This window comes from Falco peregrinus, chromosome 7, assembly GCF_023634155.1.
Source record: "Falco peregrinus isolate bFalPer1 chromosome 7, bFalPer1.pri, whole genome shotgun sequence".
NCBI lineage: Eukaryota > Metazoa > Chordata > Aves > Falconiformes > Falconidae > Falco > Falco peregrinus.
In genome coordinates, this window is record NC_073727.1 from 18,056,961 (window position 1) to 18,083,007 (window position 26,047).

The following is a 26,047-nucleotide window of genomic DNA, read 5'->3' on the forward strand; positions in this document are numbered from 1 at the left end:
CCCCCATTGCCCTAAATGGCAGCAGCTGTCTTGTACCCCTTGCCGAAAGGCAGCCAGCTCTGAAAAGGAACACAACCACTCTCTTCAGCTAAGATTTGAAGCAGAAACAGAACCTCAAATGGAAAGTAAGATTACAGCACCGTAACCTAGATGATTACAAAAGGGGAAATGTTCAGACTAGAACCTGACTCGAGATAAGCTCTCCCAAAGGTTAAGCGCATGCAATAAATACCTCCACGCCTGCCATTGGCCAAGGCTGCTCTTAGCTGCAAATGGGCCAATCTAGAAAACTCAAGGACCCATATTTCTCCTCCCATTTGCAGACCATTTTTATACCCCGTGGCTCCAAGGCATGACTTTCAACTCACACCAGCCTGAATGAGAGCGATTCAGGGCATCATTTGCAGTGGGATGGTAGTTTTTATAGCCCACCGAGCCTTTGTGGGTAACAGTTCTTCTAAGGTAGACACAGTTCTAATATTAGTGCTAAATGAGCAGTGTGGTTATACTACTAGCCCTTAATTGCTATAAGTGTAACAAACCAGTTCAACTTGTCATTCAGCTGCTGTCGACAGGAAACCACTAACAGCAGTCAACTGACGACACCAAGAAGAATTAGGGTTTCTCTTTCTACATGCTCTAAGGATTAAAAATTATCAACATGAGTTCTTAACTACACAGACTGAAAGGGATTTTTTAACTCTGGTGGACAATTAAGATCGAGCAGGATATGATTTAATCCAAACATAGGACTCACCAGGTAAGTGCAAACAATTTTCCAGCAATTTTGCTTCATTCCTGCTGCCTGTTTATTTCCCAGAGCTCCACTGGGTGCATCCTCTTAGAGTATTTAAAGATTTGGCCCATCTATGGACCAATGGTAATTAAGCCTTTAAAGATTGGGAGTGGGATGTTGAATGGGCCATACTGCTGCTGTGGGTCGGGACAGGGGGCACCTCTTCCTCTCCTGGCAACACCTCATTGCTGAAATCAAGGCACTTTCTGAGGTGGGACTGATGCTCTAAGTCAGACACTGACCCAGTGGGCACAGGCCAATCTCTCTCTCTTGCAAAAAAATAAAAGTAGATGAAAGCCCTTTAATTAGCAGGGGGTGAATGAGTTTCTTGCAGCTGAACTCCTTGGGAAGAAGAGAGAGAGGAGAAAGTGAAATCGGGAACCCAAATCTGAATCTAAGGGGAGGTAGAAGTTTGGATGCTCAGGCTCTGACTCAGCACCCATGGGTGCTGTGTGCAGTGCAGAGAAGGGTTGAGGCTTTAATTCCTCTTCTGCCAAGAGGCATATTTGGGGCTGAGGATCTCTGCTTTCTTTTGCCCCACTGAAGGTGGGTTAGATGGTGTCCTTGAAGGCAACATTTTATTTCCACCAGCTCCTCTATTCAAGCTGGTAAAACCAGTGGCAGGTTAACGCTGGTTGTGGGCAAAGCTTCTGGCAAGTTGGAGATTTCCAACAGTTACAGGAAGGATGAACATACTGCTTCTCCCCTTGGTCACTTCCCATCCCCATACGTGCAGAGTCAACACTAAGTCCATAACTTTCATTCCTGATTAGAATTTAGGCCAGACTCAAAATTCCACAGTGCTCTGACTCGGAGTCTGGCTGTCTCAGAAGCTGCCTTTTTTGCTGTGCCACTTCTGGGAGGGAATAGCAGTTGCAGCACTGTGGGACATTTGCATCTCAGACCTCCTCAGGTGTTTGCCTGGGGCTTTGTGGCCAGTGATGCCTGGCAAGACAATGCTCCTCCAGGTGCTTTGGTTACCCCACTTGTGAAATCGGGGCATTTCTTGCCTTTCTTGCAGGGCTGCTGTGGTATTTAATTGATTATGGATCTGTAAAAGTGCAAAATCAGGGCAAGATGCGTACATTGTCAGCAGTGAATGTTCCTGCTGCACACAGAGCACACACATGTCCCTGCTCTGGTACGTGCTGAAGAAGAGAAGGCAGATGGAAATTAAGAGGAAAAAAAGGACAGCTGCAAGGCAGCAAAAGCACCCTCATTAGTATGCTCCATTAGTCATTCTATCAAGGTTTAAGTAATTTTTATCAGAATATTTGGGGGCTGCAGAGCTTGTGATTTCTTTTCCACATTTTGTTTTTTCTCCCAGACCTCCTGCAGTATTATCATTATACTGATGCACAATAACCTGTGAAAAAACCCCAACTTCTGGCCCATGCTTGTTTTGTTCTGCCAAAACAGGGCTATTGCTGCACCTTGAGGTTACAAAGGCAAAGGCTGAATTTTCTGATGGAGGAGGAAAGACACATTTAAGTGAAAATTTCTCAAAGGTGCTACTGATTTTTCTTCATCTGCTTTTCCAATGACTTTCCATGCTCAGCTTAATCAACATGGGGTGTTCTGTTGCTTTTATACCCTGGGCTCTCAGCTGAGATGGTGGGCTACCCAGCCCCTGTTAAGTAAACGCACAATATCCCAGGCTGAGCATCCCACTTCTGCACAATTTGGGCTGTGTGTTTGTTTCAGACAAGGCTATCAGCCCTTTTATTTCTGCTTCATGACTTTTTTCCTGACTGACCTTTCAGCCTTTAAATCTCTGTGGCAGCTTTTTGAGCACATTAGAGTCCTTAAAGGTCTTGAGGTTGTGTTTAAGTGCAGACAAGGCTTTTTGTCATCTCGCTCCAGAGTGGAAACAGGTCACCATGGGTTTTGTGGGGGTCACGGCACTGTATTGATCAGGGGCACTTAGGCACATCATTACTTCATCATGATTTGTCTTCCTTCCTTCCCCTCATTCTTTCCATTCTCTCTATATTAAAATGGGGAGTTTCCTTGCTGCTCTTCCATGGTTGACAAGACTCTGGAGGCAACCAAGCATTGACTCCATGTGGGTGAGCTCCCCTATAAATAAGGTTCAATCACAGGCAAGAATTTTGCAAGACACCTGGGGCTAAATCCTGCTGGAGCCCTCGGTAGCTCCAAAGTTTCCATTCACATCTTCGTTTTACATGGTGCAAGTCAGCTTTCTTGTTAGGTTGACACCACATTGCAAGATTAGAAGTAGCTGAGGGGATAAAAAAAGATGCAATTCCCCCTTGGCAGAGGGCTTGGCAACAAATTGCAGCCTTGGGGTCCTGCTGCTTGTTGTGGAAGAAGTGGCTGCACCACTGGACATCACTGTGAAACTTGAAAGAAAGCACATCACCATATAAAACGGAATATACAGGATCTCAGTTATTGCTTAAAAATAAATGCTAAGGCACAACATACACAATACAAATGTAAACCAAGCCTACAGTATTTCATGCTGAACAAGCCATTTGCTTCTCACAGGTCAGCCTGTCTTCCATAGAAGGGTTAAATCCATGTGAATTCATTTCACTGGCCAGCCAAAAAAAATCCCTTCTAAAAAACAAACCTCAAAACACAGCAGTTTCTTGTGTTGAAATAAAAAATAGTTTCTAATTATAATTTTTCCAAGAAAAAGTTGCAGCTGAGCAGAACAATGTTTCTGCGGTTTTGCAAAGTAATTTTGCCTTTGTTAATGTTGGTTAGTTTTAAGTCAGAAAACATTGCGGGCTGGCCTATTCAAACTTCCAAAACCAAATATAAATGTTTGAAGGAGAGGGATGCAGCTGAGCAAAGGTGTGGAAAGTGTGATCAATGAGGAATTTTTGCAAGAAGTAATGTTGCTTCATTTGACAGGGCGACTGCAAAGGAGGGTATAAATTTGTCCCCCATGGGCAGGACAATCAGTTGGTGGTCTTTCAGTAAAGGAAATCAGTGCTGATCATTAGGAAGTGATGTTAAGGCTGTGGGAATAGGAGGGCTGGGATAGGCTGACAAGGAGCGGTGGGAATTTCCATCATTGTAAGCCTTGAGGTGCAAGCTAGGTAGCCTCTCAGATGCATTGTAGGTCCAGCAGATTAATGACCTTCTAGCAGCAGTCCTACATTTCTGCCATCCTGTGAAATATATGTGGCTTCTGAATTGAAATGTGCTTTTCAAAATATCTCTCCTGCATTTCCCCCCTCTTTATTTATTTACATAGTCATGAAATTATTCTCTAGATTTGACCAAATCTCACTGATCATTTTTGCTCCTCTGTAAACTGTGAAATGTGTTACTGATCAAAAAGCAGCATGCAGGAGTCCTCAGGTCCTGTGTGTCAGGCATGTCGGAGACAGAGCAGAAATAGAAAACACATGGTTTACAAATGAATCCTTTCCTACCTAATGAGGAGAGAAGAGTGAAAAATTATTCAGTTGTCTGGGATGTCTGGTCTGCCTTACTGATGGCTGAATATGCAACACTTGATGGATGAAGGTAGGTTGGAAAAACTCTGTGCCGTATCCTTCAAGGTTCTTATGGCCAAGAGGCAAAAGAGGTGATCGGCTCTGTGCCCAGGTCCTTGGAGTCCCAATTTACTACCAGCTGTGTCTCGTACACAGAAGGTCACAACCTACCCTTTTCTCAGATTTTTGTGCTTCCCTGGGTTATGGTGGCTAGTGGTGAAGGACCATCGGGTCACATGAGGTGTCCTCATAAGAAGGTACTCCTCCATGAAACCCTGGGGTGGGAAAGAAAAACCTTGACAAAATGCCATGGGCAGAGTAGCTGCAGGACTTATTTCAGCCCAGCCAGTTGCTTGCCCAGTACCTGAGCTGTGATAGCACCCACATTTAAGTGAATAGTTGTTAATGGTGAATGGCTCGGAACCATGAAGATTTGGGGCAGAACATCTTAAAATATATATGTGTGGGAGGATAATGCTTGAGAAGTGGGCTTTGAATAGAAGTTAAATTTCATCTGTGGAAAAATCAAGGCATCACCTGCGATACGTGATAGAAGGAGGGAGAACTAAGATCATAGTAAGCAAATGGAGAAACTGATATAAAAACTTTAACTTGACTTTTATCTGAAGAGCTTTTCCTGGCTGTCTCTTATGTATTTAGCCTTCACCATTTTAGAAGCACAGGAAGAAGACCGCAGCTGCTTGAGACATTAATATAGCAGACTTGCATGGGGAATTATTCTCTTTCCACTAAAAGATGCCAATATGCACGGTAGTTTTGTGACAGAACCTTTCCAAGGGTGGTGATTTCCCATGGAATGCTTTTTTTCTTGGAAATTTTGGTGGAAAAGTGGCAAAAAACATTCTGTGTAAGTCACTGGCGGGCTGCCAATGCATAACAAGGGAACCATGAACATGGGGCTCTGTACAAGAGAGGTCTTAGCTATGTGGGAAGAAATCTAGGTTGTTTAAATGCAATATTGCTGCTGCTAATGAGAGTATGGACACTGGCAAAGCAAGAAACTTGAGGAGATATGATTTTTTGTGGCTCTGATGCAATAGAATAGAATAGACCAGATCAAAGATGAGGTAACCTGAATGTGGATCAGCCCCATCACTTCTGTGCCATAAATAATGACTTCTGCAATAGATCTGCTGCAAGATTTGGCCTTGTTCTGCCACATTTTTATCTCTTTTGAGCACCACAGGGAAGTTTAAATATTCTTTTAATTCTGAAAGTCAAGCTCATCTATTTTTGAATAAGGCATTAAAAAATTGTGGGGTTTTTTTTTCTTTATTAGCAAAGGGAAATAATATTGAGGTAGGGTTTTGGCTTCTCCAAGTAGCTCATAGGCATAGCGTGAGCAGTGTAGAGGAAGCCTGGCAGGGAGGACTGGTATGGGTAGGAGAGAAGAATCAGCACAATCATGTCCAGCATGGACAGGCTCTTGGGAGCAAGGACCACAACCTCCTCCAGCAAGGTTTTTTGTGAGGGCTGATCCTGCTTTGGGACACAGTGCTTCTCTACTGGCTCTTTTGTGCAAGCAGTTGTACTCGTTCTGAACAGTGGAAATTCACACTTCCATGAGGTCACCTGAAAAGGTGTCTGTTTTAAAATGTTTACCTTTCACCTCATTAGTTCTTTTATATGTGAGAAGAAGAAAAAGAAAAAAAGTCACTTTCTCCTGCCAAAAAGGCTTTTTCTAAGTGGGGCCAGACAAAATCTCTTTGTGGTCCCTACCAGCACAGCATCCCCCAGTTACCATCAGATGAAGCCACTGCTGTATTTTCATCTCAGTTCCCCCCTCTTCCCAGTGATAGCCCTGCAGTGCCCATGGGTTTCAAAAATTAATGACAACAGTGAAACAAGAGGCAGCTCACCACCACCCTGTACTCAGGGTGACCTGGTACCTGGGACTAGACAAGGCACCTGTGTCTGAGTGTCATCCCAAACACAGTGACATGTTTAGGATAGTAAATCAGGGGGAAAGGTTCTCTTGGAAAGCAGAGACCCAACAGGTGGTTCCCCAGCAATGGGACTAGACTTTCCTAAACACAGTCCAGGAGCTAGCCCAGGATGGGGACAAGGGATTTGGACAGAATCATAGAATCATTTAGGTTGGAAAAGACCTTTAAGATCATCAAGTCCAACCATTAACCCAGGACTGCCGAGTCCACGACCAAATTTTGAAGGGTGGGAGAATGAGCCCTGATGTTGCCTATTTTAATAGTCATGATGCTGCCTCAAAGAGCTCACGAAGTCTTTAAGTGCTCAAAATGGAGGCTGGTGGGTCTGTTATAGTGCATCAGCTTCTTCCAGGAGCAACAGCACATTGCATTAAATAAACTTTGAATATACTAGAGGAATAGAAACAGGAGGTTCAGATGGTGAATTAGGCTACTCATTCTTAATAGGGAAGAGAAAAACATGGCCAGACCATAAAAACAAGATATGGAGGGAATGAGCTGCCCATCTTTCACAGCAGCAGTATAAGGAAGCAGCCATGGGGGCCAGTTTCAAGAGGAGAGGTGCCTTTGTCCCTCATGGTGGTTTCAGATCAAAGCTGGAGTCACCTCTGCAGGCAGGCACTTAACAGGAACACTTTTGGTTCCATATGAACTGGATAAAATGCAGTGGGAGTGGGTGGTGCTGCAGAAGGAGGCTATGTAGTGGGCCACCAATGCAGATGTCTGGCTGTGGGGACATCCTGGTGGGCTGTGGGTCATCTGGAGGGAGGCTGCCACATTTTCTGGTCACTCTCTGCATTCTGTGGACTGGTGGGTCCCGGAGGTCTGTCTTACAGGCAAACCTAAGAGCTCATGGGCATTTACTGCATGGACTGGACCTCTGGTCTCCATGCATATCTTATAGGGAACCGGGAAGGGTAGCAGAAGCAAGCCAGCTTCAGGATTGCACACTTGTATAGAAGCCTTCAAAGATACTGGAGAACATCTGGGGACTGATGTATGAAAGCAGGGTGGAAACCGCTGCCAGACAGACCCTACTCGGCTGGGTGAGAATACAGCCTGGGCTTTCAGGTCAGGGAAGAGGGGGCAGGTGGTGACCATCTGGGGTGACCTGGGAGCTCTATGTAAGACTTTCCTTCTTTTTGTTGCCCTTTTTCACATACTTTCTCAGTGGTCTCCCTCCAGCTGCTTTCAAAGGATATCCCTGAGCTGTCACTTTATGATTTCTGAGTAAGCAAATTGCAGAAAGTCACTCTCTGCCTGGGCTTCTTGACTCCAGGTCTCATCTCATGGCCATGGTCCATGCAGGTCCGGGCATGGCCCAGCCTGCAGGAAACAGAATAGGCACAAGGGTGAAGGGACATGCCCCAGGTGACATGTAGGGGCACAGCCAGGCTATCTCAGATACTAAAATACCCTTCCTGGGATGCAACAGGCAGACCACACCATATCTAATCCCTTTTATTTTTACTTCTTGCTTCTGACCTGCTTGAACCGTGGCCACTGCTGGAAGGGTCTTTGCAGCAGCCTGGCTGCAGCTGCTGGATTTCCCCACTGTCAGCATCAGGAACGTGTCTCAGATCAGAAGCAGATTTCTGTCTGGAACTGCCACGCTATTGCCCTGTTTCCCAAGATGACTTGGCAGCCACTAGCTTACTTTGAAGCCTTTGCAGCACCTCATGGTAGGTCCTCTTTCCTACCTCAGCAGTGGACGACAAGCATCTTTCTAAAAAAACAACTTCCCTTTTCATAGGAATAGGAAGTGAAGCTCTTAGCAAAGAAAGGTCAGGTACCTCAGATACACTCCACCAAAGGACAAGCCCCTTCCCTAAAGCTCAAAGCACTCCAGCTAACCCTGAAGCTGTCCTCTCCTTCCCCAGCCCCAACCCAGCCACCTCCATCTCTCTCCCCTGCCCTTAGCTGCAGGAGAATTGAGCAGGCAAAATGCAAGCCGGCAAGGGAGAAGTTTGATGAGTCTGCAAGGGCTTCCTCATTTCTGTATCTCCTTGGTATGCAAACAGCAGACCTGACTCTGCAGGACACCTGGCTGAGGCATGATGGGGTAGGTGTCTGTTCTGGTTGTCTTCAGAGTCACCCTGTTCTGACCCTCCAGGGTAAGAGGAACGAAGCGACTCTGAGCACTCACAGACCCCCGCTTACAGCCCAGACAGCCTTGTAGCCCTCCATGGGGTTGTCTTCCTTTGTCAGGAGCACAGAGCAGTTGCAGAGCCAAGGCTGACTTCCATGCAATGCATCTGCTGGGGATTTACTGGGGGGAGCACTACACAGCCCCACAAGCAGTGCTGGGGCATCAGGTATGCATGCTGGAGCATCACACAGCATCATGTCCTCAGCCAGCCTCATCTTGTCCTTGGGTCTTATGGCTGGTAAAGGTCCTCCGCTTTGACCTCAGCTTAGATCTGCCCCATGAAGCCTTTTCCACATTTAGGTGTGCATCGCACTCGGCAGATGTCGGCTTGTGTTTGTCCTTCTCAGTGAGCAGCTGAAGTACAAATTATCTGAGGTCATTCCAGCCTCGAGTTGGCCAAGACCAAGAGTCCCTTCCCTCCTGCTGCCCCATGCAATGCAAAAATTACCCACAGTGGTTTACACAGTGGTTTTAGGGGGCCTCGTCTCTGCAGCAGCTTAAGAAAGTACATAGAAAACACCTTAGAGAAGACAGCGCTTTATGCACTCTATGGGAAGCCTCAGGAGACTGCAGAAAAAATCCTGCTTCTTATACAACATTTATATCCTAAGGCAGAGGTGCTTCAGTCTCCCTATCGAAGGTGCTGAGGCAGAATGAGAAAGTCACTTCCTCAGAGACACCCACAGGTCCAGGTCTTCATTCGTTAGCCCACACTGCTATGGTTGAGTAGGTTCATAGAGGGTTGGGGCTCACTGAGCAAGATGCATTTCATCTGAAAAAAGGCCTTTTTTTAATCACAGAAAGGAAAGATCATTGCAAAGCTGTTTGCACACTGGAAAACACAACCCATTCACAGTCATTGTAGCTGTTTTTAATGACAGCTGTTAATAGCCTGTAGGTTTTGCTGGGTTTTGTGTCTGGATTCTCTTTGGGTTTCTTGCCTTCCCCACTGCTATTTTCATTGGACAGATTGTCTGAGAAGTGCAATTCCCCCACCCCCCCCACCCCCCTCCCAGATGATCATTTTTATGTTCAAAATAGAGCAAGGAATCCTTGGGGGGGAGAAAAGAGTCAGTTCTGACACAAAGACCTGATTAAAAAAAGAAAGCCCATTAAAAGCATTTGCAAAATCAGGCTGCTCCTGCAGTCTGGGGGTGTAACAGTCAAAGCAGTTGGTCCCATGGATGGTGGGGACGTGGTGGGAGCCAGAGGTCTCTAACAGAAATTCTGCAAGGCCCTCAGCCCCATGGAGCATCTGTCATGGGTCGGACCAGTGGTTCGTCTGTCCTCGGATCGTGTCTCCAGGAGCAGCTGCGTAGGAAGCAGGCAAGTAGGGAACATCCCACCCCCATCCACATTCCCCTGAGGGTGGGGAGAAGCCCAGCAAGCCTCCTTTTCCTCTCTTCCATCCCTCCCTCACGTGATGCCCCCCCCCTTGCCCTGTTTCTCTTCCCCAAGATCTGTAGGGTAGAGAGGTGATGGGGGCACTGCCCAGCAGCGGCTAAGATCCAGCCCCAAGGGGTGGTTTGCAGGGATGCTGTTCCCTTGGTTTACTGCAAAAGGAGAGGAGGACAAATAAGTCCCAGACATGCACATTATGGTACTCCCATTCTTCTCTGTTGCCCCAGGGTCTGGGGGTTAAGACAGGGTATATGTGTGGGGAAGGCTGGCTGGAGCTGTGGTGAGTAGGGTGAGTGCTCTGACATCCAGTAGCTATTTCTGACATGAGACTGGAGGTGTCCAGGTGGGAAACTGGAGATGTATATCTTTCCCTATAGTCCTTTGCCTCGCCTGAGGTTGGCGGGAGGGAGCATCATTCCCTCTGAGACCTGACCCAAGGAGGGGGTCTCTGATAGCAACGAGTGCCTGAGCATCAGCCTACCACCAGCTTCATTGCTCCTCTTGAGATATGACTAATGGGTCCTACTAAATGCTACCCTCTTGCTAGGAAAAGGCAGCCTCTGGGATGCAGGGCCTCCAGGAAGGGCCTTCTCCAGGACAGAAATGTGGGTGGCCACATGTAAAGGTGTGGAGGAACACCTCATCCACCTCTTTCTTGTCCCAGGGCTGTGAGGGCTAGGACCTCTCCACATCCCTACAGACCAACATGATGTGCTCTCAAAGCGCTGTGAAACAGCGCATCATGGATTCTGGCCAAGCAAGTGTGGCCTGTGCCCACTTTCATAGAACTTAGATGTCAGACAGGGATGGCCTGCAGAGATTTCTCCCTGCTGTGCTCCAGCTCATCCATAGTCCATCCACAAGCCTGGCCTACATGTGTGTTGGGCAGCAGATAGATTTAAGTTGAAACTTGGGCTGAAATTCCAGCCACTGCAGAAATTGCCATCCAGCAGTGCAGTTTCATGACAAAACTTCCCACACCTGAGGGACCCCAGAGATGCTCCAGGGACCCAAAGAGATGTACCTGCTTCTCCTGGCCCCATCTTCCTCCTCCCTCTCCCCTCCAGTGCATCCCACCTCCCTGTTCTGCAGGACCTGAGGTCCTGCAGAGCCATCCCCAGCAGACATCCCACATAGCTGATGCAATGCCTGGGGCGAGCTCATGGGAAAAGCATGTTTAAGGGAGGTGGGATAAGCAGCCTGCCATGTTGCTTTTCCCTGCTCTGGGACCCTGAGCCCTGGCTCTCTTTCCTGGCCTGGAGCCTCTTGCTGAGCATCTGCCAGGTTCCAGCAGGGTGCAATGCTCAATGTAAGCAGCCATTTTTCCTCCAGACAGATGTTTTCATTAGCATATGACCACTCTGGCAACAGGCAGCTGTTTTCTGCTTCTGGAGAGAGCAAGAATCTTTTATTTTCTTTTTCTTTTTTTTTTAAACCCTTCCCCCTCAAGTAACTTTCTGTGTCTGCTTAAACTCAGGGTTCTGAAAATCTGTGTGCTGCTACCCTGCAGCCTCACACACAGCCTTCTCCCATGGGGTGTCCCAGCTATTCAGAAAGGCCTGAAACAGCCAGATTTTCTGCTTGGTTTGTTTGCTTGGGCCAGGTTCACCTGCAAAGCATGGCCTAAGAAAGACAGTAGATTCAGGGCAGACTTAAGTTGCAATGGAGATGGCAAGCTGACTAGGACTGCAGCAAGAGAACCCAAAATCAGCCAGCGGGCTCCAATCTCATTTCTGTGATGTGTAGCCCTCACCCAGGGGTAAATTGCAGGAGCCCATAGCTCCTGGATTTGTCCTCCACCTGCTGTGGACTGGCAGGGAACTGATGTTGCCAAGACCAGTTTGGCCACACTGGCTGTGCTCGAGACTGGGACCTGCAGCAGCGACACTAGCATTTCACCAGCATTAGCTGGTCCTGAGCTTGCCCTTCATGCTCCCTCAAAGACCTTTTACACAGGCCAAAGCATTTGAAAGAGGCCTCAATGCAAGCACAAATACAACTTGGTTTATTTATCCAACAAAGACCAGGACCGGATGGGATCTAAACATTGCTGGTAGGATATTCCTAGTTCTCCAGCAAGGATGCAACATGCAAGCCAGACATCTGCTTCATTCCCCAGCAAAAACCATGATACTTCTTGCTCTGGGTTCTCCAGCTTTTCATGGGGACTTCTGCATTGCTGCAATTCCTCCTCACACATCTTTTGGCTATGAAAGTCCCCCTGATGTTAGCTGGAGACCCAGCACTGTCTGTATCACAGATCTCGCTGCCCTCCCACTTGCAGGGAGGGGTCTTCAGCAGGACTTTGGCCGCTCTGTCTTAGAGGACAGTGGCCATAGCCTCCACCTTCTGCCTTTGAGAAAGACCTTCTGCATGGTCAGTGCTGTTTATAGCACAGCACACTTGTTTGTAGCCACCTGCTAACCACCTCCTAGCAACAAAGCAGCTAATAATTTTAAAAAAAGAGATAAAAACTTGAACAAAACCCATTAAAAGTAGAAAGCAGAAAATGCTTCAGTAGCAAATCTTCATTCCTTTTAAAGCAGCTGATCTCTCCAAGATTTTCAGTATTTCTCTGGTTTTGTGTCTTGCAAAGCAATCCAAGGGTGCCAGGTCAGGAGCTGCATTAAAAAGCTATTTTATTGAGGAAAAGGAGAATTTAATGCATCTGGGATATTCCTAGAACTGGGGGAAATTATTTTTTTTACTGAAGTTTTTGCTTCTTGCTGATGCAAAAATACAAATTTGGAATAGTTAAATTATTGTATCCAAAGCAAGTTGATTTCAGCAATTCTTTCTGTAAGGGGAGGACTTGCAAAGAAAAATTAAACATTTAAAACTGCATATATCTGTATTTTCAAAGTATTTTTTTAGAGTTTCTAATGAAATTTCCTTTTAAAGTGTGGTGGGTTTTTTTAAAAAGAAGACATTCTGGCATTTTAAAATGAAGTGAAATACCTAGTCCTGGTGAACTATGAAAATGCTTTGTTGGGCCCACCCTCAACTCTGAATGGAAAGGGGGCTCATTTTGTGATTTCACTGGGCTTGGGGGAGGGTTTTGGAGCTGCCCTCACAGTGAAACACTGTTTGATTTCTTGGGTCTTAACCTGTTTTTCCGTGGCACAGTTTCGTAGGGGTGAGGCAGATGATGAGCTAAGACTTCTGCTTTTCTGCTAGATTCTGTCTTGGTTTTTCCCTGTACCCACCCATGCAATCCCAAGGCCATTTGTCTGTGTCGTCCGCATCCTTGTTGCAGGAGACATTGCTGCATTTACATCAGAAACAACTTTGAGCTCTTTTGCTCTAATAGCGGAAACCAGCTGACCGCACTAACTGTTGTGCCCGTGATGCAGGGCTGCTTACCGTAAAGACGAGATGGGCAAATGCTTGCAGGGCTTGGATTAGCCCAGGTACCTCCATCCCACCCTCTGATCTGCTGCAACAAAAGGTGTAAGTACATCCAGCAGATCCAATTTGATACCATCCTGTTAGCTTTAACCTGCCCTGGGGGCACTCAAAACATGTGGAGCATAGGGGCAAGGCAGGTCTCCAAACCTGTAGTCAACAAAGATTTGTGTCTACCTTTACTGGACTGAGTTCAGGTTGGTGGGTTGACTCTGTAGGGTATGTTCTCCAGCCCTTTTTGAAGATGAGCAGGTGATAGGACATTTAGTCACATCCTCCCCACTCCACCGTGAAGACATTGCCCAAATGCCAGCAGAAGCATTCCTGGAGCAGGGCCTTGTGGTGGGATCTTCAGAAGACCTCCCCTTCACCCACTGCTGTGGGCACATCTGTACCTGCATTCAGCTTAGCTAAAATGTCACCTTAACTGCCCCTCTAAAGGTTACGAATATTACCTTCTGTCACCCTGCACATGGGGCACACAGCATGTTTTAGAGATCCTATACAAGCATCCAGTGTTCCTGCGACCTGCCTGCTTGTCCCACACATGTTCAGAGCTGGATGCTACACAGAGCTCACTGTCCTGGCATCTATTGACTTCTTCAGCAAAGGCTTGCTTGACTCTCCCAGGAAGACCTCTGTGTCAAATACTTTTATTCAAAACTTACCAGCAGCTATGCCAGTCTATTTTTGCCAAAGCTTTTCAAGCATATGGAAAGCTTTTGTGTTGCCTTAATTTATTTTTTTTTTGTTCCGTTTTGATTGCTGTTTACTTTAAAAAGAACTTGTTTTACAAATTTTCTTGTTTTGAACTTAAGTAACGTTGAGGAAACAGGTTTCCCCATACTCAGTTATTAAATAGAAACAAACACTTTTAGATGTGAAAAAATGTAAATTAACGAAAGGAAATTTTCATGCTTTTCTGAGTTACTGTTTTCTCCCAAGTGTTCCTTTCCACTGGGAAAAAACAAAACCAACCAACCAACCAACCAAAACCCCCAAAAGAATCAATCAAACAAACAAAAAAAAAAGGCTAGGAGAGCTACTATCCATTACTTTCCTCAGAAATATTTTTTTGCGAAGCTAATTTTAAAAAACATTAATCAGAAGCAGAAACACAGCAGAACAACATACATTCAACTCAGCCACCTTTTTTTAGAAAAAAAAAAAAAAAGACTTTAAAAATGAAAACTCCACCAGCTGTGGGCTGGGAGCTTACCAGCAGCTCTCTGCATCTGACAACATTTGTCTGCAACACTATTTTGGGAATTTGTATAACATCTGCCAGCATGAGGGATGGTCGTGTTGGCTGCTGAAGGCTGCAGGGGCAACCTGGAGAACATGACCCATAGATTTCATAGGCACTGCAACTACACAGAGCTGTACTAAAGTCTTTTGTGCATGGGTGGGAGTGAGTGACCTTTGTGGGAGACTTTTCACTGGTTCCATTTCCCAGCCGTGCTGGGACACACTTTTCACTGCTCTGCGCAGCTTTGCACCATGCATTTTTGACATATGCATGTGGGGAGAAAGCTTAGTTTGTGCAAGTGTGCAGAGAGGTGTTCCCAGTTTCAGCATGGTGCAGAAAGGGTTGCAATGTCCCCCTGGACACAGGAGCACTGTCCCCTGCCAGAGGAGCTGGGATGGCCACAAGCCCTTGATGTGACTTGCTGAGGTTGACCTTCCTCCATGCCCATTCCCAATCTGTCCCAACAGTGTTGACACTGGGAGCAACTCAAAACCCTAAAATGTGCAAACACCATTCTATAGATGGTCCATCAAGCCTCTCATATGATCAACTTGGTGACGTGACTGCTGGTCAAAGCATATCGCTGCTTTGTGCTGTACCTTACATCCCGTAACTGCCAAAAAGGTGGCAATTGCCACACCTGTATCTCCCATTTGAGAGCAGAGTATACCAAAGACCCCGAGATGCTCCAGTGAGATAGTAACAAGGACTGTAGATAGATGTCCAACATGTAGGTGGGCTTTGTGCCTTTCATGACTGGTAATGAGTGGTATCTAAAACCTGTCCATCTTCCAGCCTTGCCTTAAACCTTGACTTAAAACGATATCTTGCATTTCCCTGGGTGAAAAGAGAACTCCAGCTACTTTCACCTACTATCCTGGCAAATAACACCATTCAGAATCAGAAATCCTGGCACAAAGTTATCTTCCACTAATTTGCAAGTGGAAGAGCGTGAAAAGCTCACTTAATAAATCATGTGCCACTGCATGACAACCAGATCTCCTAAGCAAAGCAAACCCTGGTTACAACCTAGAAGGGAGGCTGCCAAATTAAAAACAACTTGCTGCAGGAAATGCTGTGGCTGATTTAGTGGGTGAAACTTCCCCTCCAACTGTGTTGTCAGTGCCTAGAGTGGTGCTGAGACCTGGTGACAGATGGATGGGCCATCTGTAAACTCAGGTCAAAGAAAAGCTCAGAGAAGTTTGGATGCTGAAAAACTTTTAATTGGAGAGAAAAATATGTAATGAGCTGTACTGAAAGATTTCACCAATTCCTTCCATTTTGCTCACTTTATCAATGAAAATAAAAATGAGGCAGAAGGGAAAAGATATTTCAGAAAAATAACACCTTAAAATATTGGGATGGCTCTGTTAGAAACCTCATTTCAGAGTCCCAGTTTCTGAAATATTAGATAAGTGCCAGAAAGAAAAAAAATTGCTTTACCGGAATATTTTTTCCCACAAGTCTGGTTTGCTGAAAGCTTTTACGAACACATCTGTTGGAGTCTTGACTATCACGACACAGTGCCAGACTGACATTTGGGGGAACTGACTAACTACGTTGGTCCCTGGAACTCCAGTTCCCAATACTCCATGTTCATTGCAGACCTTGAGGTATTTTGTCAAGGTTAGGAGCCAGTGTGTCTTTGCTTAGCTATGACTATTTGAGGTTTGGGTTGTTTGGTGGTGGTGGGTTTTTTTGGTTTGGTTTGGGTATTTTTGTTTTTTGTTTTTGACATGTAGTCCACACCTTTCAATGCCTTTGGTTCAAAGCAGGGGCTAGGACAGACTTTGGTGCTGGACAGTGTAGATACTTTATATACTCATGCCAGCGGCTCTTCAGCAATGTTGGCTTCAACTACTCCCTGCTTTTTCAGGGGGTTGAGGAGGCTGAGTTTGTCATGGTTTGGCTATCTTGGCTACCCAGATCCAATATTATGCTAGAATTATTGACCAGAGCTGAGATTACATTTCTGGGCTGCAAGTTAAGTGAGCCCTCAAGCACAAGTGTGGAAACCCTGGTGTGGACCAGAGGATAGTCTATGGAAAGGGTTTGATTCATTTGTCTCTAGTGATCTTTGAGGTGTCCAGGAGGTCTGACACACACATGTGCGGTTGGGAAACATAAACTATGACATATGGGAAATTCATAACTTCTGAGAATCCAGAGCACATCAAAAGGTACCAGAGCATTGCACATGGGCAACTGAGTCAAGCACTAGGCTCACACTTTACAGGCAGGGTGGGTGCAAGCCACATCGTATTTGACTCCCTAACCTTCTTGCAGTCCTCTGAAGTGTCTCATGAAGTCCCATGACTTTATGGACAAGCTGAGTGTGTGCCCATTCTGCTTAAGCATGAGGAACAGTGGAACTGGTACCATGCAGATAGCTACCACATCTGCGTGCTGCTTTTGCTGCAGGGGAGGGACATGACCTACAGAAAGCACTGAGCAGCATGAGTACATCCACTGAGCAGCATGACTACAGCTCATTCTTGACCTGGGCACTATGTGACCCTCTTGAAGCCCTGGGATGCCTGAGCAGTTCAGCACAGGGTTATTCCCCAGGATCTCCCAACCCTCCAGCAGTACATGCATGTGGCATCACCCACTGGACTAAGTCTGCTCAGTGCCAGCTGGGGATTTCTGCATTGGAGTGGGGACATATCCAAAACAGTCATTTCTGTCCATTTTTTTTTTTTCTGGTGACTTACAGTGTCTGTCTGAGCCTCATCTGCAGTGTGAAAAACCGGAGTTGTGGGGGAACTGAAACAGTGAGGTTCACAAGGTCCAGTGTAGTAGGAGGACTATAGATGGGATGATTTTAGACTCTCTCTCCATTGTCCCATTGTCCTGAATTCTCATCTTCTCCAACTTTCTTCATGAATGAGAAGATTGTTTTTTCCCTCAGTACCTGCCCCTTTCCCCAAGAGTGGTCTCATTAAAAAGTAATTTCTGGTCTTCCTTCCAGGATGGGATTGCTCGGGAGCAAAAATCAGCTGACCTCCCATGAGAAACACGCTTCTGGAAGCAACCCAAAAACCAAGAGTAAAACCCCGCCGGCCCCACCCAAAGTAAGCTTGCAGTTTTGTGTCCTTTCATGGGATCCTCAGTGAGTGCCTGGAGTGATGCAGGCCATGCTTGTGTGTGCCAGAAGGAACTTGAGTACTTCTGTTTCCTAAAATGTGGTCACCAATTGGGACGTGTTGCTCAAAGGGCAGAAAAGAAATATTTATGCCTGGCTCCACCTCAAAAGCTTCTTAATACGGGGTGAACCATTCAATTCAACCCTTTCTTTCTCTGGGTTTTTATTCTGTCAAAAAGGGGGACATTTTCTCTTTGGGGATATGTTATGGCCATAAATTGTCTGAGTGGGCTAGGGATGGTGGTGCTCAGAAAGGCTATGCCTTGTTGAGCCTGGCACAATTATTTGCATGGGCTGGACTGGAGAGCAGGGCAGGAGACAGGGAGAAAAGAATGGATGCACGTCCTCCAAGCTGGTAGCCATATCTTTTAGACAGGGCTGCTGCCTTCAGTGCTCTGCAACCCAGGCTGGTGTTGCTGACTTGCAAACGGCACAAAGATGTGCTAGATTCCGGCTGAGATTCAAAGCTGCAAACCGCAGTGGAAACTTTACCATTAAGGAGGACAAGAGGTTCACTAAAGAGGGTCTATAACTAATCTGTGTTGGGGTAGGTCTGAGAATCAGGAATCCTGAGCATCTGCTTCTTCCTTTGAATCCATATGGCCTCTGCTTGCATGGACACAGATCAGTAAGACACTGTGTCAGCATTTAGGAGACCTCAAATAACAAACTCCTTGTTTAAACTGTGGAAATCACTTTGCCTGTCTGTCTGATGCTGTACAGGGGACTTGAAGTTGTTTTTTCTTGCCCTTGTCAGCACTGCAGCCAGCAGCCAGCACAAGAGAAACTCTAGGTACAACTTTTATGTGAAAACCATCTCAGGTCTTGAGCTCTGAGAGTGGGGGAGGAATTGCCTGTCATTGTTTTTGATGACAGGTGAAGGTGTATTTTTTACTCCTTCAGTTTCATTTCTGAGTTTTCCTGTGGTTATAAAGTCCAGTTTTCATGACAGCAGATGTCAGATTGACCAAGAAGATGTCCTTTTCCTAAATTTCCTTCTCCCCGGCTCACTGGAGAGGAGCTGCTCTCAGTGTAAACATAGTATCATCAATCACCTTCTGACACTTTTTTTTTTTTTTTTTTTTTTTGTGCCACAGGCACTAAGCTCTCCCATGCCAGAAGTCCATATTTCCTTCAATTAAATTAGACAGGGCAGTGGGAGAGCAGCTTCCCCCACCCACCCACTGCTGTTAAGCAGGAGTCAAATGGTGGTGCAGACAGAAAACAATAGATGTTTTTAATATGGAGACTGTAGTTTTTTATATACCTTTTTTTATACCTTTTGCATGGGTATAAAAATACCTGGTACTGGTCAAAGACCCACCACAGTCATTAGGTACTGTACCTTGGACTGATCACAGGGTTGCTGTTTGTAGTTGGGTAGAGGCCAACAGAGCCCACAGGACCGTTTCCATGATATTAAGCTCTTAGCCCACAAAACAAGGGGGTCGCATCCCAGCTGCTGATTAGAGGTGGCCTACGGCCAGTTGGCCACCCTCAGGTTCTGGACCAAACCAAACTAGGGACCACATCCATGTTTTAAAAGCGTGCCTAGATGAGTTATAGTACCTTGCTTCTGTTTAATTTGTTGATATAGTCACTGCCTCCAGTCTTCTGAACATATCCCTGAGCAAAGGATATTTGATGAGCCTTGGGACTTGGTTTTCTGCTTCAAATGATATTGCAATTGTCATTTCTCAATGGGGTCATTCATGTCTCATCCCCCATTGATCCAAAATCTGGTATCAGTGAACAAGAGTTATATAGACCAGGGTCTCAGTGGGTGGGTAGCAGATTAATGCTTTTATTCAGAGGGGAGCCAAGGATTATTCAAGCTTATAGTTAAGACAGCTATGAACACATCATGGCAAAATGTGCTAAAGCCATCACGACACATACAGAGCCAGATGTAGGGGCTGTTATCTGACTACACTGGGCTCCGGATCAGACTGCCACTCCTCTGTGAAGCTGAGAGCAGGTCTCCCTGCAAACACAGCGAAGTAATAAATGTCTTCTTTGTTCTTTCTGTTTCTACCAAAGGGCAGACAATTTATCAACATCTCTCATCTAAACCAAGCCTCTGTACAAGGTAAGATTCTTAGCTCAATTGCTGTTTTTTTCACCTTCCCGTGGGGTTTTGTAAGGTGGTGGTCCCCCAGCAGCAGGTCTTAAGAATGAGCCCTCCTGCTGCAGGCATGCGGTTTCTGTATCTTTAGCATTGCCAGGCGGGGAGGTTTATCAGTGTGTTTTGGAAGATGCAGTTTACATCACTAACTCTTGGTAGCTGCCAGTTTCCCCTGCTCATCAAAGAAATTAAGAGGGAAAAGCACTCCTTCATTGATGAGGAAAGTGAGATCTGAAACATCAACTGCATGAGATTTCTCTGTCTGCTGGCCTGTTCGCAGCATGGTAAATTGTGGATGCTATATCCAGCCAGTTGAAAATTTCAGAGGAAATAGTAGTCATCAAAGAGCCCAGAAAGGCTGTAAAGAGAATGAGAAAAAAGGAAAGAGTATAAAATAAGGTTGCACAGAGCCCCTGCTTGGAGACTGTTTGTTGGCTTCATCCACCTCTGCAATTATCTGCCAGTCGCAGATGACGTTTGGTAGATGATTGCCATTTAGCAGGAAGCCTTTTGTTACCTCTGCCCAACCTCTGACAGAAAATTGCATGTATTTCTGTCCAAGAAGTTTTGAAGTTTAAGGATAGGGAAAGAGACAGAGAGAATTAGAAGAGCACAAAGAATAGAGGAAGCTTGGAACAAAGCAGCTAGCAACACGTAAAATTTCCTTACACAGGCAAAAATGTAGGATGAGGGGAGACAAGGCCTGAGGAAAGGAAAAAGCAGAGTGGCAAAGAAATAGGATGGTGGAGCAACAGAGCTGGGTCTCCTTAGGTGCAATGGATGATGACAGAGGGTCTCTGCCACAGGGCAGACAGAGGGACTCCTGCAACATTAAAATATTCTTCAAAATTGACAGTTCTTGTGGAGATCAAATTCATGGGAGGAGTAGCTCTTCAATCACATGTATAAGGGTGCATTTACATGCAAGTACCATTCTCCCAGAAGCCATACTTTCTTTTGTGAAATTGTTTTCATGGCACATTTCCAAGTGGCCGTGCTCTCCTACCTCCACAACTGAGCAGTCATCACTGTTTTTTTAGCAACCTTCTCACTCTGGTGAGAAGCACAACAGAAGCTCTCTTCAGGGAGGCTGCTTTTACTTCTGCTTTGTGCCAGAAGGCAGAAGTGGAAAGATGCTAAAAAATGCATTAAGTACTGTGTTAGACATTTCCAGGTCTCAAAAATATTTTGGTTTGTTATGTTCAGTTCTAGTTTTGGAGGAATATTCATACTGACAGTCTGGAGAACTTATCTTTCTCTACTGGTGCCTGAGTTTCCAGAAATGATGCTATGTCTGACTTTGCCCTGTGTGGCAAAAAGGGCTGAGAGGAACCGTGCAAGATATTTGAGACAGCTGAGATACTCTCATGAAAGAAGGTAATTCAAGTGAATTGATAGAGAAGGCACCAAATCCAGGCAATTCAATCATATAAAAAAATCAAAGAGCTTAATTATATCCTCTGGGAACACTTCAAGTTCAGTCAGGCAAAATTATTGACTATGGAAGCGTGGCATGTAATATAAAATCAAAGCCTGTTTCTTCCTTGGTTTTTTTATATTCCTTGCATATTTTTTTTCTGATCTCAGTGTTGTGCAACTTGTTTCAGTTTCAAGCTTTCACACCACTGCCTCAGAAATCATTTATTTATTTATCGTTAACAAAAGACTAATTCCTCCTGACATTATTTATCTTAATGGAAGTAACACAAAGGCAGGAAGAGTGCATAACTCTGGATTCAGCTGCGATTTTGACAGCATCACTGATCCACTTTTCACTTGGAGTGGGTTCTTTCATCATGTTAGTCTCTCATTCCTTTTAACGTGGTTCTCTAAGCCCTCACCACGATATACCTTGAATTCTGCACCTCTAAAGCCCCCAGTACAGCAAAGTCCTGGCCCATGTTGGTGCCACCAAACACAATAGCTCTATTTGCTTGCAGTCATAGTGTCATAGAATTGTTTAGGTTGAAAAAGACCGTTAAGATCATCAAGTCCAACCATTAACCCAGGACTGCCAAGGCCACCACTAAACCACATCCTATAGCAACACATCTTAAATCCCTCCAGGCATGATGACTCCAGCACCTCCCTGGGCAGCCTGTTCCAGTGCTTGACAACACTTTCAGTGAAGAAATTTTTCCTAATATCCAATTTAAACCTCCCCGACACAACTTGAGGCCATTTTCTCTTGCCCTCTTGTCTCATTGGATAGATAACACATAGCAGATAGATAAAATAACTCCTACCCTTGCTCTGCCAGCTGCTCAGCTGGATTTATGTACCACTGATGGAGAGAGCTGGTCATTTTGCATGCTTGCCCTCAGGTATTTTAATAACCTGCAACTGCACAAAGAATCGGTCTCTCTGCTAGATCATTTCTTCTGATTAAGGAACTGCAACTTCTTCCACCTTGTTGCTTGCTTTTGGCTAATCATCATATGAATAGGACTGATTTTCAGGGAGTGGGACCTTAGTGTGCTCTGGAAATTGAAGGTCTTTTGAGGCATCTCAAGATTAACATCAAAGCTCTTAGGTAATTTTTTTTTTATAGTTGTTTCTTGAATATGGGTTTGAGTTTGAAAAGAATGCTGTCAGAAATGTGGTTTTCAGCCTAACTGGGGAAAGGAGGGGTTGTTTCTACTGAAAAAGCTGACTTTTCAATAAGAAATTACTTCTCAACAAAAATGGGCATTCCCAATCAAAAGCAAGAGAGAGAAGGAAGATGAGAGTGAATTACCCAAAATGTTCTGATTTTCTAATAAAAATATTAAGAATTTAGGTCTGATATGATTTTATAAGGAAAGCAGACATTATCTGCAAAAACATTCACTGTGCCAAAACACAAGGCAGAAAGGTATTTGGCAGAAAACACTCACACAATGCAAGCCTGGATGACCGAGGAGGCATCTCCCATGCTGTCACATGTGGCTTGCTGACCAGCTGGAGATGCCACAGTCCCAGCCCATAGTCTTCTGCATCTCCACCAATGGGATCTAATGATGTTCCTCTTGGTGACAGCAGCAATGAGGCCCGTGTGCCACCAGCAGCCAGGTGTTTTGAAGTCATCCTTTTCTAGCACACATTTATCTTGGTGAGCCAATCCATGCCATGCTGAAACAGAAAGCTGGACCCATTTGCAGCTGCAGTAACTCATAGCTCAGAGCACCCAGCCGGCCAGCACATGTGCTGGGAGTTGTCATTTACCCCAGGACCATCCTAGCATGGCTCTGAACCAAATGCTGATTGTCTGGGGGACCCTGGCATGGTCTCAGCCTGACTCCATAGCCATGAGACAGTTGCAGAGACCTTCCATTCATGACGGGGTGGCGGTGGGAAGACTGGTTGAATCATTTCTATTAAGCCATCAAACTGGCACTCAGCCTATGCAAACCGAGCTGGTATCTAACTTTCCTGACAGCAGCTCTGAGCCAAGATGTATTTGGCTCGCAATCAAAGTCTCCAGGCTGCTAGCATTATCTGCAAAGCAGTCACTCCTAGAAGCCCCGACAGCTTCTCTGCTGTAGAGTCACTCATGACCTAACTTGATCAAATAGCCCAAGAAAGTATTATCAATGCTGTTTCTCGGTGGGATGACAGATTCAGAGACGGGAAGAGTCACTTTCATCATGAGACGACAAGTCTTGCTGGCATGAGCAGAGAGAGCTTTTCTTCTGGCTCACTTAAGTGTGCAGTGTTTCTCAACACGTATTTTGAGAAGGGGATAAGAGGTGATCATAGTATTTTTTCAGCATATTTTTGTCCCTGCTATCTTTTGCCATTTCTTTCTCCCTCTCCACCCCCACCCCCCCTTTTTTTTTTGTTTTTTTGTTTTTTTGTTTTTTTGTTTGTTTGTTTGTTTGTTTGTTTGTTTGTTTCATTTATTCGTGCTTACATCAGCTGCTTCAAGATCAAAACTACATTTTTAATTTTCTTTTCTGGAATACCCAGACACTCTGTGCTTGAAGATGTTTACACATTCGCTTCTATTTTTCAAAGCAAAAGTGTGACCGCTACATTGTTTTACTTTTAAGAGGAGCAGGATGGTGCACATGGATGAATGAGCATGTTTGTTGCGGACACCTTGCAGTAGGCACATGCCCAGAAACCTTTCATGTCAGAGAAGCTGTGCGATAACAACTTTTTCAAGGAGGCAACAAGAGTCTGGGTACATCACTAATGCCAAACACTTTGAGATCCCCCAAGGGGAAGCCCCCCACCATGCAAGCTATTTTTAGACTTCAAAGCATTCCCCCTTGTGACTGATCATCCTTTTCCCCCTACATAGGAGAGAGTGAGGCCCTGCTGAAACCTCTCACAGATCTCCAAGTTCCTCCTTGCAAGCCTGAAGGGAACTGCTCAGGGCTCTGGTTTACAAAGCTACATTTCCTCCCCTGCTGACCCTTTCTCCTCCCTCCTCTCCAATAAATTGCCAGCAGAGCAGCAGCCAGGCCTTGCACGGACACAAAACCCAAGTTGCCCCAGAGACATGTTATCTTGTGATGACAAAGAGCCAGTCTGGCTGTCTTGCTGGTGGCATTATTTGAAAAGGTCACACAGAGACTGTGGCTTGACGGTCTGTTTTGAAAAATGCTAATAATAGACTGTCCATCGATCTCGGTGCATTAATTAGGCTGTGTACAAGCTAAAACCTTTCTGCAGCAAATGGTCTCCCTTTTTTTCCCCTTCTTTTTCTTTTTTCTTTTTCTTTTTCTTTTTCTTCTCTTTCTTTCTAGTTTTCATTCTTTTTTTTTTTTCCTTTTTTCTTTTTTTTTTTTCTGTTTCACCATCGTGTTCTGTTTAGAGTTTTGTGGTCTTGTGCGTGAGATGATCCTCTTTATAAAGTTTTATCTGCCTCAAAATAGCTGCTCATTTCTGCTTCAGTAGCTGCGAGCATACAGAGCACATATGAACAGTTGCACAACCTCTCCGAAAGCAGCACCAGCACAACCTGGGCATATGCAAACATAGCAATTCAGCTCCAGCCCACAGAGATCTGCCCCAGGGCTGGTTAACAACCTCACAGCACACATACCAGGCAGCAGCTTTGCCATGCACAGCATGGCTCGCATGCATCAGGGGGTGCAAGTTCATTTTGCCGTGTCAAAATTTAGACTCAGCCAACAGGGCTGGAATAAAAGCAGTTTGGTAGGGTAGGGGATGGGGATGCAGACTTGCTCACAGCCTTGGTCCAGGTGGGTTGCAAGTGAAATGGGAGACACAAAGCACTGGTTTTGTGATCTGCAGCATGTAAAGTGCATCAAGGCCAGGGAGAGGGAAGGACTGTCCTGGAGCATCCTCAAGCCCTGTGGGAATTTCAGCTGAGCAGAGCAGCCAGGCACTATAGAGGTGCTCAAAAGCAGCAGTGTTACTTAAATGTGGTGCCACATCTGCAAGGAATAGTGTGTAAAAGGGATGGCAAGATGCAAGCTAAGTCAAGAGCATCTGGAGGGAGTGTTAAATCCTAGCAATGGGCTCGAATAACAAAAACTGAGATGACTTTATACCTTTTTCATTCAAGAAAACCTGATCTTTTTGACTCAAATTCCAGAGCCACTCTGGGAAATATTGCTCCATCAGTTTTCATTTACCACCATGTAAAGCTCAGGCCAAACACTGACAGGTTATTTATGACCCTTCTTATTTCACACAAACCCTTTTTTCTTGTTGACATGCTGGGTTTTGTGGGTAGGGGGGTCTGGAGTACCTTAAAAACACACACATAGAGGAAACACTTGGGTGAATCAGCATTAGCCCCTGAGCAGAGGCTGTGGTTGACAGGAAAGCAGTGTCGGTGGAAAGCCTGGCTTTTGGGGGATGAGGGTGTGACAGCCCCTGTGTGCAGGGGGGTGAAATGCCCTGCCATACACCCAGGTGTGCATCACCAGGGAACAGGCTGGATTCAATGGTGCTACTTCTTCTTTCAGATAACTTGATTGTGGTTGCACTGTACGATTTTCCTGCCTCAAGTAACCGTGACCTGCAGCTGGTCAAGGGGGAAAAACTCCAAGTCCTCTCCAAGTAAGTGGGGGACAGCTGGGCCTGTTTAACCTGGAGAAGAGAAGGCTGAGAGGGGATCTTATCAATGTCTAAAAAAACCTTAAGGGCGAGTGTCAAGAGGATGGGGCCAGGCTGGTGTCCAGCAACAGGACAAGGGGCAACAGGCACAAACTGAAACACAAGAAGTTCCTTCTGAATATGAGGAAAGACTTCTTTCCCTTGAGGGTGACAGAGCACTGAGACAGGCTGCCCAGAGAGGCTGTGCAGTCTCCTTCTCTGGAGGCATTCAAAAGCTCCCTGGACATGATCCTGTGCAACCTGCTGTAGGAGAACCTGCTTT

The 26,047-nt window shown here is 45.6% G+C and overlaps 1 protein-coding gene across 1 annotated transcript in view; it reads left to right on the plus strand.

The window, feature by feature from the left end:
* The first annotated feature begins 262 nt into the window (after positions 1–262).
* The window catches only part of BLK (BLK proto-oncogene, Src family tyrosine kinase), a 45,755-nt gene continuing 19,970 nt past the window's right edge, over positions 263–26,047 (plus strand). The window contains exons 1-4 of the mRNA XM_027785513.2: positions 263–760; positions 17,412–17,514; positions 19,626–19,674; positions 25,635–25,728. Of these exons, the coding sequence (XP_027641314.1) occupies positions 17,413–17,514; positions 19,626–19,674; positions 25,635–25,728 (245 nt within the window). The 5' untranslated portion in view covers positions 263–760; position 17,412. The remainder of the gene's footprint in view (positions 761–17,411; positions 17,515–19,625; positions 19,675–25,634; positions 25,729–26,047) is intronic.